Source organism: Manis pentadactyla, chromosome 11 (assembly GCF_030020395.1).
Source record: "Manis pentadactyla isolate mManPen7 chromosome 11, mManPen7.hap1, whole genome shotgun sequence".
Classification (NCBI taxonomy): domain Eukaryota; kingdom Metazoa; phylum Chordata; class Mammalia; order Pholidota; family Manidae; genus Manis; species Manis pentadactyla.
The window spans coordinates 105,960,635-105,976,748 of NC_080029.1; the positions used below are offsets into that span (position 1 = coordinate 105,960,635).

Below are 16,114 nucleotides of genomic sequence, written 5' to 3' on the forward strand. Positions count from 1 at the left end.
AGGACTTAATGCTGTCACGATGGCAATACTCCCCAAAGCAATCTACAGATTCAGTGCAATCTGTCAAAATTCCAATGGCATCTTTTTTGCAGAATGGAAAAGCTGACCCTCAAATTTAAATGTAATTTCAAGGTACCCCCAAATAGCTAAAACGATATTGAAAAAGAAGAATAAAGTTAGAGTAAGCACTTTCTAATTTCAAAATTTACTATAAAGCTATAGTAATCATTGTATGAAACTGACATAAGGTAGATATACAGACCAGTAAGATAGAATTAAGAGTCCAGAAATAAACCCAAACATCTATGACAAGTTGCTTTTCAATAAGGGTGCCAACACTACTGAATAAAGAAATACTATTCTCAGCAAACAGTTCTAGGGCAACTGGATATCCACCTTCAAAAGAATGAAGTTGGACCCATACTTAAACCATATAGAATAGTTAACTCATAGTGGATCAGTGATCTAAGTATAAGAGCTAAAACAGTAAACTTGTAGAAGAAAATGTAGGATTAAATCTTCATTACCTTGCATTTGGCAATGGATTCTTAGATATGACCGTAAAAGCATGAGAAATAAAAGAAAAATATATAAAAATTAGATTTCATCAAAAAACTGTGGCTCGGCATTGTCAAGGAGTGAAAATACAACCTTCAGAATGGGAGAAAATATTTGTAAATCAGATGTATCATATATAGTGTGTGTATATTTATATATATATGTAAAATATACAGTACATAATAGTCTGTTATCCAACATGCAACATATAAGAATTCTTTAAAATACAACTGCAGAATGATAACCCAATTCAAAAATAGGCAAAGACTTGAGTAGACATTTTTCCAAAGAAGATTTATAAAGGGCCATCAAGCCTTTGAAAAGTACTCAACATCATTTGTCATTAGGGAAATGTAAATCAAAACCACAGTAAGATACCACTTCATACCCATGAGGATGCCTCTAACTGAACAGAAAGTAACAAGTGTTGACAAAGATGCAGAGAAATTGTACTTCTCATAATTTGCTGGTCAGAATGTAAAATGTTGCACCTTCTGTGGAATACAGTTCGGCAGTTCCTCAAAAAGTTAAACACAGAATTACCATGTAGCCCACTAATTCTACCTCTAAGTATATACCCCGAAGACGTTAAAACAACTACACACATACTTGTATGTGAATGTCCATAGCAACACTGTTCACATTAGTTCAAAGCTGGGAACAACCAAAGTGCGCCATCAATGAATGAATGGATAAACAAATTAATAGAACATTTGACCCTCAAACAATGGAGGGGGTTAGGGGTCCAACCCCCTATACGGTTGAAAATCATATAACTTTTGACTCCCCAAAAACTTAGCAACTGATAGCCTACTATTGGCCAGAAGCTTACCAATAATATAAACAATTGATTACATGTATTTTGTATATGTATTATATACTGTATTCTTACAATAAACTAGGCCTGAGAGAGGAAAATGTTTTTTCAAATTGTTGTAAATCTCCGAAATAGTTTCCAATATATTTATTGAAAAAATTTCAAATGTAAGTGGACCCATGTAACTCAAACCTGTTTCTGTTCAAGGGTCAAGTATATAGCCATATAAGGGAATATTATTAGCCTGAAAAAGGAATAAAGTACTGATACACATGACAATGCAGATGAACTTTATGCTAAGTTCATCATAAAACATTATGCTAAGTGAAAGAAACCAGACACAAAAGGTCACATATTGTATGATTCCATTTATATGAAATATTCAGAATAGGTAAATCTGTAAAGACAAAAGCAAACTAGCGGTTGTCAGATGCTGGAGGAGGGGAGGACTGGAAGTCGCTTTTTAATGGGCTCAGGGTTTCCTTTTGAAGTGATGAACAGTTTCTGGAATTAGATGGTGATTATTACATACTATTATGAATGTACTAAATGTCACTAATTGGAAACTTTAAAATGGTTTATGTGAATTCTACCTCATTTTTTGTTTAACCTGAGATATAACAAAAATTATTCAAAAATCAGTAAATAGCATAATAAACTGAGTCAGTTTTTCTTGATTATTAGAATGGAGGCAAGACTACTGTTACAAAGTTTTACTGATTCTTTCTGACCAGAGCTGAAGTTTATTTCTCAGCACCTTTATGATACTAAGTGGCTGAAAGAACAACTAGTAAGAGTAGGCGGATGGCAAAAATGGTATTAAATACTGGTTAGGAAGATGTTAATGTATCAGGACAGTCACAGCTCTTTTCACTTGAGAACATCCTCTCAAGTGTATCCAACACCCTTTCCAGTTCAGATCTTTTTTCCCTCAGCTACCAGAAAGTTTGGAAACAAAATAACGTCATGTGTTTTACGATGAGGTCACTGGGTTGGTAGGTTAGGCCTGCTGAAACACTGGATTTCAGTGAAAGCAATTGACACAATCTTGTAATAGCATACCTTGGGCTCTCAGCCATGTCATTCTGAGGTTTTGTTTTTTAAAATCACACTTTTAATACCCAGATACTAGAAAGGCTAGCAAAATGCATTTGTTGACAGAATCTATAAAAAATAGGAATAGGGTAATCATTATGGATCAAAATAACAATATTAATTTTATCAGAGATAAATGTTAATTAACTTGTATACTTGTGACCAAAAAACACAAACTGAACAAGGGCACCACTGGAGGGCCATGACTTAGTAGCAGCATATGCAGTAGAGTAACAGGGTGTGTTCACTCTGATCCTTTTAGTCTAAGTTAGCACAAATGGGTTGTTTAAATGTACTGTTGAAAACAACTGCACTAATCAGGCCACATCTAGGACATTGTCTTCCATTCCATTTTACAAGAAACTTTGACAAACTGAAAATAAATCCTGAGTTCTGTGTCAGGGATGAGGAGGAGGACACTGAAACCCATGTCATGAGACACAGTTGAAGGAAACAGGAATGGCTAGTCTTGAAAATATTGGCATTCTTCAAACAGTGAGAGCTATCCAAAAAAAAAAAAGGAGAAAAACAGAATTGTGTGGTATGAAAGCATTCAAGCCATTTTGTAAAAGTATTCTTGATGATTAAAGAATGGAACCACATAGTAATTGAAGTCTTTTCAATCCTAAAATTATATGGATTTACATGGTTACTAGGAAGCCAGGAACAGGAGGGTGAGGAAAAAGAGAACATAGAAATCAAATAAATACTTTTTGGATACTTCCTAAACTCAAGGCATTGTTGAAGGTATTATAACTCAGAAGTAATGACATTCTCAGGTTTGATTGGTATCAGTGGGAAGATAACTTGTTTCTTTGGCCTTGGTTTACAGTCTAGTCTTCTGAGGCAAGATCTAGGGCTTGGAAGCCCAGCACAGCTGTCATCTTCAGGAAAACCCGGGACACCATACTACTCATTCTCTGCCAGCAGTTCCCGACGAAGGCCACTCCATGACTCTGCAGCACTTGGTAAGTTTATCGCACAACCAGTCCCATCCTGCGAATGTTTCTTTTTCTTCCCCTTAGTCTATACTTCTGACTGTTCTTTTAATTAGAAGAAATTTGCTTTCTTCGGTGTCATGTTGATTTTTTAGCATATGCATAAAATATATCTATTGGATAGTTAATAAATAATTTAATACTCTGGTAATCAGTATAAGAAGAATTAAATAATGGGAAATGGGACCAGTTCTTCCTCTCAAAGTTAAAATGTCGTGCGCTAATATTAACACCTAACTTTTTACTAAAATCTGTATGATGCTTAATGGTTTACAGAGGGGTTTTGTATACATTCTTACCTCATCAGTATAGCAGCCCTGCTAGTCTGTGGCTTAATACTAGATTTAACATAAAACTGAGGCTCAAAGGAGGATGCATTCATATAATTAGTAGGTAGTTTACCTAGGAAAAGATGAAAGACTTGTTGACTCCCAAGTTCAGTATTTGCATATTAATTGCTTCTACTCCCCACTTTTTAAAAAACAGGTAAAATTAACATAACTAATAAAATTAACCATATTACAGTGCACAATTCAGTGATATTTACTACATTCACAGTGCTCTGCAACCATCATCTCTATCTAGTTCCAAAACATTGCCTTAGAAGGAAATTCAGTGCCTATTAAGCACTCAACCCTTATTTTCTTTATCTTCCTTCTTTTATGTCTCATACATAGCCTAACCAGGTCAGTCCATATTGTATTGCTGCTTACAGCAACCTTCAGGTGTACTCTGACACCTTACCCAATCAGTGTGTAAATGTGGGGATTTTTGGTGATTCCTACCAAAGAATCCTTTATACAAGAAAATCAAAGTTGTAGCATGTTTATATTAACAATAGGCCAGCTTCTAAAATAAATACAGTCCACCAAAAGAAAATATCTCATAGTTACTTACTTCACAAATATTTGTTGACTGTCTACAATTTATATATCTACCTTCTGTCAAACTACTATTTTGGTGAAATAGCCCTAGTCTCTGGATCTAGAGTATGCTTGAGGGTATAAAATGGCACAACAATGAATGTTCACATTTAGTTAGCATAGAGAGCTCTGATTAGATGTGCTCACCTCTCATAATAATGGGTGATGTAGTATATATACTGTTAGAGCCCAGGTGATTTAGACCAGTATACTTTTTGTTATTTAAGAAATGATAAATTGTAAAGTCTTTTCTCCATCTCCACTTTCCCACCAAATGAGTTGATCAGAATAGGAAGATTCATTTGAGTCTAGATGTATCAGTGTCACTCTAGAAAAATATCGTTAGTATATGTGCACTTACTGTGACAAAAAGCGCTAATGTAGACCAATGTACTATTAATAATATACAATATACTGTTAAGTTCAAGGAGAAAATGAGCTATTGAAATAACTACAGAAGGTAGAGATAGATTTGATAAAAACTCAAGTTTTCTAAAAAATTAAAGCTTATATCTTCATTTTTATTTTGATTATAATGATAAATGATATTATCTCCTCCATGCCAGGTACTGTGCTGTACATATTGCATCTTTACAAAAACTTCTTGAGGTTGTAATAATATTAACCTCATGTTACAACTGAGGAATCAAGACCCCAGAAGCTAAGTAACTTAGCCGAAGCTTAGTATCCTGGTTAAATACCATTTAGTGGATTATTATTCCATTTCTCATTGTTATTTTTCAGTCATAGCCATTGTTTCTTGACATTGTAATTTTTCATAAAATCTTCGAGTTGAAGGACTTCAGATATCATGTGTGCCAGTCTCAGCAGCTTCTCAAGCTATTTCGATGCTTTAGGAAATCAACATTCTGCAAAACAGTATCTATCAATTTAAAATCAATTTGTCACAGTTTTAATGTAAACCTAATAATAATAATAATGGCTAAAATTTATTAAGTGTCACTCTGTGGTAGGCACTGCCCTGAGCATCTTTCATGTATTATCTTTATTGCAGTAACTCCAGGAGGTATCATCCCCATTTTACATCTTAGGTAACTGAAGCTCAAAGAGGTTAAGTAACTTGCCTAAGCTCACACAACTGCTGTATGATGAGCTGAAATTTGAATCCAGCCAGCTTACTCAGGATAACTATTACACTTTATCCCAAAAGTGAACTGTGAATCCCAAAATCATGATTTTACATCTGACATTACCTTGTAATTGTACACTGGCAGCTAATGTTGAGCTAAAAAGAAAAAAGAAAAATTTCTATTCACATGGCAGGGAAGAGCTGTCCTAAACTCTAAATAGCAACATCTTATACGAGTATTGTCACAGAATAGTGATGGACTCCAAACTGATAGGAGCAATTTAATCGGCTCTCTTGGCATAGCGTGTATGTAGCTTTTGCTAAGGGATACTATTACTAGTTGTGAAGAGTTGGGTTCTAGAAAAGCTTCACAAAGAACAAAAATTTTGCCTGTAAATTTCAGAAATACAGAGTGTGCCAGATGCTGGCACTTTTGTTTTAAGGAAATATATATATAGTCTTATCTCTGGCACTTTTGTTTTAAGGAAATATATATAGTCTTATCTCTGGCACTTTTGTTTTAAGGAAATATAGTGTGCCTATTGGGGTAAGGACTTGTACTAATGAATGTTTTTCCCCTTTTCATTGTATGAAATTTTTCCACTTGGTACTTAGAAAGTTGCTTTTTTAGTTTTACAGCCTTCTGTGATATTCACTGTAAAGATTCCCAACCCCAATCTAAATGGGGGGAAAAATCTAAATTTTTTCTTAAACTGCATGTCTTACTATGTTGTATCATTTGTGACCCAGGAAAATACCATACTTGTCATTTTTACAGTTTAAAATATTGTACTTTACATCGCCTTACCTGTTCTTTCTTCTCAGTAGTGAACTCTGAAAAAACCTGAATTTGATCCATGGTTTGTGTAAGATTGGAAAGGTGCACCTACTACCTTTTTTTTTTTTTCACAATAAATAAGGCAGAGAACTTTAAATTTTAAATTTTACAGATAAGTAAAGTTAAAATACCAAGTGAGGCTGGATAGGCATATGAAACTCCTCATGTTCTTTACAATAATAAAAAACTTGTCTTAAGAAAAAATAGACTTCATCTAGTTATTTCTTGGAAATAAATATTAACATCCAAAGATAAATCATACAATAATTAATGCTAAAGTTAGAGTTTTATCCATGTTTTTAAAGTAAATGTCCTTGCAGAATATTGGATGACACTGTATATGACAGTGCCTATGTATAATAGTTAATGTAGCATCTGTCTGACATTATAATCTTAACTTTCATTTGTTAAGTTTTATTTTAAGTTTTTAACATACTGAGTTGTAGCATGGCATTAGTTTTTACCATACTTTTAAGTCCAACTCTTCATCTGATGTGGACACTAAATTTGAGTCTCTGAGGAGTCCTGTTATTTAAATGACCTGTTGCACCTATTGCCCCTCTGCAAATGAAACCGAGATAAATTATAAAAAATGCCTCAACGGGAGCCTCGCCCATAATAGGTACTTAACAATGTTAATTCCCTTTCTTCACACATGCTTATTGCTATGTTATTTTCTTTCTTGTTTTCCTTACTTTTTCTTCATTTTACTCTGCATAAACATTGCTTCTGACAAATGTATTTCAGGATGTATCACTTCATTAGGAGAACATGTTTTGCACTGGAACCAGTTAGAAAGAATGAGGCCCCTATTCCTATATTCCCTTACTCCTAAATACTGGAAAATGAGAAAGGCATAGGAGGAAAAAATTCTTCATTGTTCATTTGAAGTCTGGTCTTTTCTAATTTAACTGCTGATGCAATACACATTTTCTATGTGCAGATCCTTTGCAAGCAAAGAAAGTCAGGAAGGTGCCTCCTGGTTTGCCTTCTTCTGTAAGTACCCATTTTTTTTGTCTTTGTGGTAAATAAACCCATTTCAAATATTCAGTATTTGCTGGCTAAAAGGATATATTCGATTGGTGTCAGTAGGCTCACTTCACATAGTAACTGTTCACTGCTTAATGGAGTCATTGATTGAGATAAATCCTCATTTAATGTTAGGTTTTTAGATTTCTCTGCAGTGATTTGTAGCTTACTCATATGCTCTTACTCCCTGTCCCTGTCATTTGAATTCCCCTCTTGGGAAGACGACTAGGCTGGTAGCTGTCAAAAAAGATCTCGTGTACAGGTCTTTTGATGTTTAATTAGTCATTATGTTGCTGAACAGGAGGACAGACAGAGATTAATAGCTGAGAATCTTAGAAATTTACATTTGTAATAATCCCAGTGGAGCTAAAGACATTAAGATTCGTAGGACATGTTCAGCTCAGCTTGCCTCAGTAGGACTGAAGTTATTAATATGCAGAAATCACCAAGTCAGATGTTCATTGTGAAGCCCTTGGGGATTTTAAAGCCTTCATTAAGCTTTTCCTAACTTCAGCCTAGCATCAGGAAAGCTTTCAAGCAACTAGTTTGTTGATCCCTCTTTGCTCAAAAATGTATCCTTTGAGAATAGAGCTTTCATGAAGGAGGTTGGAAGGGTTTGGTGAATAGTCATTAAGAGCCATGATAATCTAATGCTGTAGGGGTGTTTGTGCTGTTAAACATACTTTATTCTTTAAAAGAGTAAAAGTATTTGTACATGAACCTACATCATAAATCCACCTACAATTTAAAGATCCCTGGTGTGAGAAGGGAAAACTTTTCCTCTTCCCTTTCCTTAGAACAAAAGGGAAGTGGGGCTTTTGGATTGAGGCCCCTTGTAGTGTACATCTCTTTGTTGTGTAAATGAATGTTGGGCTTTTATTTGGCAGTACTTAACACAGGGGCGCAGGTGCTGCTGGGTGAGTCACACAGCTCATCGAAGTATACACTGAATGGAATATCCTGTTTGGCAAATCGTAATCCAGAAGGAGCAGCATGTTCTGAGCTTTTATTTCTTGTTAAGGCTGAAGAAGAGATACCGTCTTTTTGGTTGTTTGCCTGCCTTCTTTCCTGTGTTCTTCCCCTGCTTTCTCTTCCATGTGATACATGAAAACTCAAATTTGAAATCCTCTGTGACACGCAGTTCCAGATGGATCTCAGTTTTATGCAGCCTAGGGCAGCTGTGCTCGGAACCTGCAGCCTACCTGGAAGGCTGGATTGCAGCTGCAGGCATTCTTAAAAGCTTTTGCTTGCATAAGCACTTGGACCCACTGGAGGCTGAATAGCTGCTTGATAAACAAAATGAACACAATTCCTCAAATCATTATTCCCGAAGACAGGAATTTTTTTTCAGCAGCAGCTAAAAATAGTTAGGCAATTTACATTTTAACAGTTGTGTGCTGTGCAAGGGTAGGTGGTTCAACAGTATAACAGATGATTTTTGCTAGATTAACAGAAATCATATTTAAAACTGATAGAACTGCTAAAACATGTAACAGCAAATTTCTTTTAATTTATTGCTCTAATTCTATAAGTGAAATAGAAGTTAAATTACGTATTAATATTTAGCACAACTACACAGGTGGAAAAAAACACATTAGTAAATGAAAAATTCATGTCATTTCTTCTTAGACTGACATTAATTTTAATAAACAATGTATTTTCCGTGCTTCATAGTTCTTTCATTTTTTAAAACAAAAGGGCAAAATGGACAGAATAACCTGGAAAAAGAATAGACACTGAAGGTCACCAGTGCCCCTTACAGTCCTAGGCATAACAGCATTCACTTCTTGGAGGTAGTTCTCTATCGGCTCAGTTGTTTAGGACAAGACTCAGAGCATGGGAAAGCCACTGAATTCTGACAAACTCATTTCTTTGAGAACCTTTAGGAAATTTCACAAGCCAACCCCACTTATATATTATATTACCAGCTCTCTAATTTGAGATTTATTAGATTTTTGTACAGAACAGAATGGAATTCAGTATTTTCAATTCTGTATTTCAGCATCAAACATGATCATATTACTTTGAAACTGTGCTGAAAATAGTAAACATACTGTATATTATTAAAGATATAAATAATGCAGTTTAATTATGTTTTAGATTAAATGCTATGTTGAAATTTCAAGTTTTTTAAAGAAGAAAAATTTTTACCTTTAAAAACAGATACTTTGATAAATAATGCCAAAATAACAAACTTCCAAGAACACTTCTGGGTTATACCATTTACGTTTTAGTGTCTAAAACAAATGGAAATTTAAAGTTATGTTTTTCTATTTGAATGCTTTTACTGAATAAAATATATGTAATTTATAGACCCTTAAAAATGTGAATTTTTTTTAATGGTATAAGAATGAAAATGGACTATATTTTATTTCATGATCATTTGAATATCACACTTGTCAAACTAAAGTAGAAACTTGATGGTAACATCTCAGATTTCAGTTTGCTGCTTAGTCCAACCTGTCTTTAATCACCTATAAAATACATGTTACCTTTACTTAATAAACAGTGAAAGCTAGGTTTCCTACCTATATTCAGAAATACAGAGTGTGCCAGTATCCTACTGCCACCAAAAACAAAGTGGCAGGATTACTTAACATGCAGAGCATTGGTAATTTATATAATCTGACCAGAGAGCATTGTTTAGAGGCCTTTTCTTTTTGTGAACCATAATACATATTTTTTTGAAAGTCATTATTATTATAATTATTTTTTGCTATCATTAACGTACAATTACATGAGCAACATTATGGTTACTAGACTCCGCCCATTATCAAGTCCCCACCACATACCCCATTACAGTCACTGTCCGTCAGCATAGTTAGATGCTATAGAATCACTACTTGTCTTCTCTGCGTTATACTGCCTTCCCCGAGCCCCACACACACACATTATGTGTACTAATCATAATGCTCCTTTTTCCCCCTTATCCCTCCCTTCCCGCCAATCCTCCCCAGTCCCTTTCCCTTTGGTAACTGTTAGTCCATTCTTGGATTCTGTGAGTCTGCTGCTGTTTTGTTCCTTCAGTTTGTGCTTTCTTCTTAGACTCTGCAGATGAGCGAAACCATTTGATACTTGTCATTCTTCGCCTGGCTTATTTCACTGAGCATAATACCCTCTAGCTCCATCCATGTTGTTGCAAGTGGTAGGATTTGTTTTCTTCTTATGGCTGAATAATATCCCATTGTGCATATGTACCACATCTTCTTCCATTTCTTGGCTATTGTAAATAGTGCTAAATATATTGGTGCATAAACATAGGGGTGCATATGTCTTTTTCAAAATGGGCTCCTGCATTCTTAGGGTAAATTCCTAGGATGGAATTCCTGAGTCAAATGGTATTTCTATTTTTAGTTTTTTGAGGAAGTCCATACTGCTTTCCACAATGGTTGAACTAATTTACATTCCCACCAGCAGTGTAGGAGGGTTGGTTCCCTTTCTCCACAGCATCGCCAACATTTGATGTTGTTTGTCTTTTGGATGGCAGCCATCCTTACTGGTGTGAGGTGATACCTCATTGTAGTTTTAATTTGCATTTCTCTGATAATTAGCGATGTGGAGCATCTTTTCATGTGTCTGTTGGCCATCTGTATTTCTTTTTTGGAGAACTGTCTGTTCAATCCTCTGCCCATTTTTTAATTGGATTATTTCCTTTGTTTCTGTGTTTTTTGTTTGTTGAGGTGCATGAGTTCTTTATATATTTCGGATATCAACCCCTTATTGGATATGTCATTTACAAATATATTCTCCCATACTGTAGGATGCCTTTTTGTTCTATTGGTGGTGTCCTTTACTGTACAGAAGCTTTTTTGTTTGATATAGTCCCACTTGTTCATTTTTGCTTTTGTTTCCCTTGCCTGGGAGATATGTTCATGAAGAAGTTGCTCATTTTTATGTCCAAGAGATTTTTGCCAGTGTTTTTTTCTGAGAGTTTTATGGTTTCATGACTTACATTCAGGTCTTTGATCCATTCTGAGTTTACTTTTGTGTATGGGGTTATATAATAATCCACTTTCATTCTCTTACATGTAGCTGTCCAGTTTTGCCAACACCAGCTGTTGAAAAGGTTGTCATTTCCCCTTTGTATATCCATGGCTCCTTTATTGTATATTAATTGACCATGTATGTTTGGGTTAATATCTGGACTCTATTCTGTTCCACTGGTCTGTCGGTCTGTTTTTGTGCCAGTACCAAATTGTCTTAATTACTGTAGCTTTGTAGTAGAGCTTGAAGTTGGGGAGCAAGATCCCCCCTGCTTTATTCTTCCTTCTCAGGATTGCTTTGGCTATTCAGGATCTTTTCTGGTTCTATATGAATTTTTGAACTATTTGTTCCAGTTTGTTGAAGAATGCTGTTGGTATTTTGATAGGGATTGCATTGAAGCTGTAGATTGCTTTAGGCAGGATGGCCATTTTGACAATATTTATTCTTCCTACCCAAGAGCATGGGATGAATATCCATTTATTAGTGTCTTCTTTAATTTCTCTTGAGTCTTTGTAGTTTTCAGGGTATAGGTCTTTCACTTCCTTCATTAGGTTTATTCCTAGGTATTTTATTCTTTTTGATGCAATTGTGAATGGAATTGTTTTCCTGATTTCTCTTTCTGCTAGTTCATCATTAGTGTATAGGAATGCAACAGATTTCTGTGTATTAATTTTGTATCCTGCAACATTGCTGAATTCAGATATTAGTTCTAGTAGTTTTGGAGTGGATTCTTTAGGGTTTTTTATGTACAATATCATGTCATCTGCAACCAGTGACAGTTTGGCTTCTTCCTTACTAACCTGGATGCCTTGTATTTCTTTGTGTTGTCTGATTGCCTGATGGCTATGACCTCCAGTACTATGTTGAATAAAAGTGGGGAGAGTGGGCATCCTTGTATTGTTCCCAATCTAAGCGGAAAAGCTTTCAGCTTCTTGCTGTTAAGTATGATGTTGGCTGTGTGTTTGTCATATATGGCCTTTATTATGTTGAGGTACTTGCCCTCTATACCCATTTTGTTGAGAGTTTTTATCATGAATGCATGTTGAATTTTGTCGAATGATTTTTCCGCATCTATGGAGATGATCATGTGGTTTTTGCATAATACATATTTAGGTATCATAACTACAAACCTCAGCTCCTCTGTTCCTCAGAAATAGAGACTGGTACTCTATGCAGGAAATGAATGCTAACTTCTCTGTCTGTGGATGTGGATCCAGTATGGGTGTGTTGACATCATTTTAGCAGTATGGCCGGGATGGCCTGAGAATGATCTGCTCAGATCTCCTGGATTCACTTACTGATTGGTTGGTTGGTTGTACCACCCCAGACTTGACCGTTAGCCCCTCAGAATTTTTGAGTAGGAAATCTGAAGTTCCTTTTGGGTCTACAATGCTAAATACTATGGTTTTAAAACGGATGTGCTCAATATATAACCAGAAAGCATAGTTGACATAGTTTTCTTCCTGCTGATGAAGAACTAGTATTCTTAAGTACATTTAATTTTCCACTTGCTTCTCTAGACAAGTTGAAATATTGGGCAAAACATAGCAACAACAATAGAGTGATGCATGAACACTGAGAGAATCCAAACATACATACACACTATCATTGCCTCAGGGAACTTACCATCTAGTATGATGAACATGCATTCAATTAATTAATTAAATTGCAGTAAGGCAACTAAAGGTGTATATACCAAGTGCTCTGGAAACAGGGTAGGTAGAACTAATAACCCTGCATTGGGAAGTAGTAGTGTCCTCAGAAGTTTACATCTGGGCTGTGTCTGGAAAGATGACTAACAGTTCTTCTGTTAGAGAAGAGAGAGAATAGACCAGATAGGTAAAAAGCATAGACATGTGAAAAAATAAACATGTGTTCAGGCCACATCTAGAAAATACAGTGTTACTTGATTCTTTGCCAAATACAACCTTTGTACTTTTCCTATAGCAGACCCATTCTCCCACTCTAGAGGAGGGTTAGGAAACACAAAACCAGTCCAGGTGTAAAAAGGGATAAACTGTTGTAGTGGTCTACCCAGGTACGTTGACTTTGCGAGGTGTTTTCATTCCTTTTTAGGGTTCCTGAACCTCCCTTTCCCTTCTCAAATTACCAACTTTAGTTTTTGTTCTTTGAATGTACACCAGCTGTTTTTCATCTATATGAGATTTTTACTAAGATACAACATTAAAGGAAAGTTTGAAGCACTAGATAGGGATCAGGGGCAGTTTTTTTCCTGGTAATTTGTGAAAAAAATGGGAACATTTGCAGTATATTTATTAACATCCTTTACAGCTTAAATGTCACTCTGTTAGAGACACAGGACTTGAATGTGTGAGAATCTGCATTAACCATTATCTGTATCATCTTAATCTTTGCCACACAACTCTGTAAGATAGCTAATATCCTCTACTTACAAATAAGGAAATTGAGACTCAAAGATACTAAGTAACTTACCCAAAATCACATGTAGAAGCAAGATTACAACCTATTTATTTTGAATGTTAAAACATATTATGTATGTTGGTTTACTCATAAAATATCTTATTTAGTATATTAAATTTAAAACAATATATTCTGTACATTATGTCTCTGTTAATCAAGTTTATTTTTAAATGGCTTTGTTGTTCAAGGGGCGACAACCTTCTGAAAGGGTGATGTAGAAAAGCACAGACTTCCCAGTCAAGCAGATGATGGTTTTTATCTGGCCTCAGCTGCTTTTTATTTATAACCTTGAAAAAACTGCTTTTAAGTTTTCTGAATGCCAAGTTTCTATTTGTAAAAGGAGATGATAATGCCTATCTTAAATGTTAGTAGTGTAAAGGCATCTGTGCCTGGTGTATAACAGACACTCAGTAAATCTTTGTGCTTTTTTTTTTTTTTTAGTTCCTACCATTACAGCCTGAAATTTAAAGGAACTTAAGCATTTCATTTTCATCAAATTTCGTTGAAAAACAAAGAAAAGTTTGAAAACATAAGGACAAATATAATCAAAGAAAAAGTTGTTGTGTCTCATACACTTGGGTGTGTAATGTGTGCATTTGGCACTTAGTGATTAATGATAGCTGCTACTGTTCAGAAAGCATCCTTTTCAGAAAGTGAACCTACAAAAAAAGGAAGGAAATTTTGTTGAATCAAATTCTGCTGCCTAGAATTCATACTAATTATTTTTGTCTTCTGAACTATTAGGAGTCCATGCTTTTTTTTTTTTTTTATTTCATCAATCGAACATCTTTATGGTCCTCTGAAGTATATCTCAGATGGAGGGAAGTTTATGTTTTCTTATTCTTTATTTCTTAACTTGGTGTTAGTATTTTCAAACATAGATGCTTTTTTTTAATATGACAGAGATGCAGAATTCTGAAGTAAGACACTGTTGGCCTCCTCCCTGTCTCCAACCCATAGATAGAGGAGGCGACGCGATGAGTTGTCGAAGATCTTAGTAGGCCGGCCAGGGGACTCAAGGCATAACCAACTCAAGAGTGGTGCTGAGAGGGCACCTCTCATATTTATTAGTCACACAAATACATCCAAGGACAGTTGGTGATCTCATGCATGCAACCATTGGCTCGTTGTGATATCCGTGCACAACTCCTTCTGCAACGTTCCCCAGCCCAACACAATAGGGGAGATAACTATGTTGCGGGAACTGGCCTTGGTTAAGACACAACATTCATTTAAGGAACACATCACATTCCTCAAGGCACACATCACTGATTAATAGAGAAGAACAGTTGAGTCATGAAGTTTTGAGCCCACAAGACACTTTATAAAGATTTTTATCACCAGAAACCAACCACCTAGAAAAATTCCAGAAATCCTTTAGGCTTAAATTCCTAGAGTTAATGTTCTTGTTCAGCAGCATTTGAAAACATCTTCTGAACATAATTCTTTACATGGTATCAAAATGGTATATCTTACTTGTTTTGAATATAACAGATTTACAGTTCTATATATAGGGTGGTGACAATATACTTATTTCTTAATCAAATGCCTTGTTATACTTTATCCTCTGTTTTGAGTATGTATATATATTTAACTACAAAAGCTATTACAGTTTGTCAGATAATTTCTTTGTTTTTTAGTTAAACTCTCAAAGTGTATTTTACCACCCCAGCCATCAAGGAAAAATTTTTTCTAACTCTTCCTCCCATAAAGAACTTTACAGTTTCTGACGTGAACCAAAGCAGCTTAGATTCCACCTTTTCTTGCTTTGCTACAAACAGGTGAAATGTTTTCCAGCCTTTGGATTGGTAATTGACTAGGAAATGGTGCTTTGCTTTCTCCCCAAAATTTTATGGGATTTTAGTTTGTTGGGAATCGCCTTTTTTAAATTTATGTGAATTTTCAAATTACTTTTACTACTAAATTTGAAATTTGAGGGTTACCTCGAGGTGATTGGAAATATGCTGAGGTATTCCCAAACCACAAAGACCACTAAACCATCAATGATCTAGCATTTTTATGTACACACTAAGAATTAGTTAGAATATTAAATAGAAGAAGTCAGAATATTAAATCCTGAAGTGCGTGAACTGAAGATTTTTTTTAAATAGGAAAGGACAAATACAACTTTCTGGGACTGGTAGAAATGAATTAACTTGGAAAACTCCCATTTAAAAGATTACTGGCTGTCTGAACCAGTGAGAAAAAGGTCCAGTGTTAAAACTGCAGAGAAACTGTTACTTCCAGTTTATCCATGAATATAGCAAGACTAGCAACAAATAAAAAACTCTCGAAGTGTCCTTCAGAAGTCACTAGGAAACTAAGGTAACAGAGTGTATA

General features: G+C 35.2%; 1 protein-coding gene across 8 annotated transcripts in view; it reads left to right on the forward strand.

The window, feature by feature from the left end:
• TCF12 (transcription factor 12) overlaps nucleotides 1-16,114 on the forward strand; it is a 415,896-nt gene that overhangs the window by 322,050 nt on the left and 77,732 nt on the right. For all 8 annotated transcript variants that reach the window (XM_036929722.2, XM_036929723.2, XM_057488840.1 and 5 more), the window contains 2 exons: nucleotides 3,303-3,438; nucleotides 7,263-7,315. In XM_036929722.2, the coding sequence (XP_036785617.1) occupies nucleotides 3,303-3,438; nucleotides 7,263-7,315 (189 nt within the window). The remainder of the gene's footprint in view (nucleotides 1-3,302; nucleotides 3,439-7,262; nucleotides 7,316-16,114) is intronic.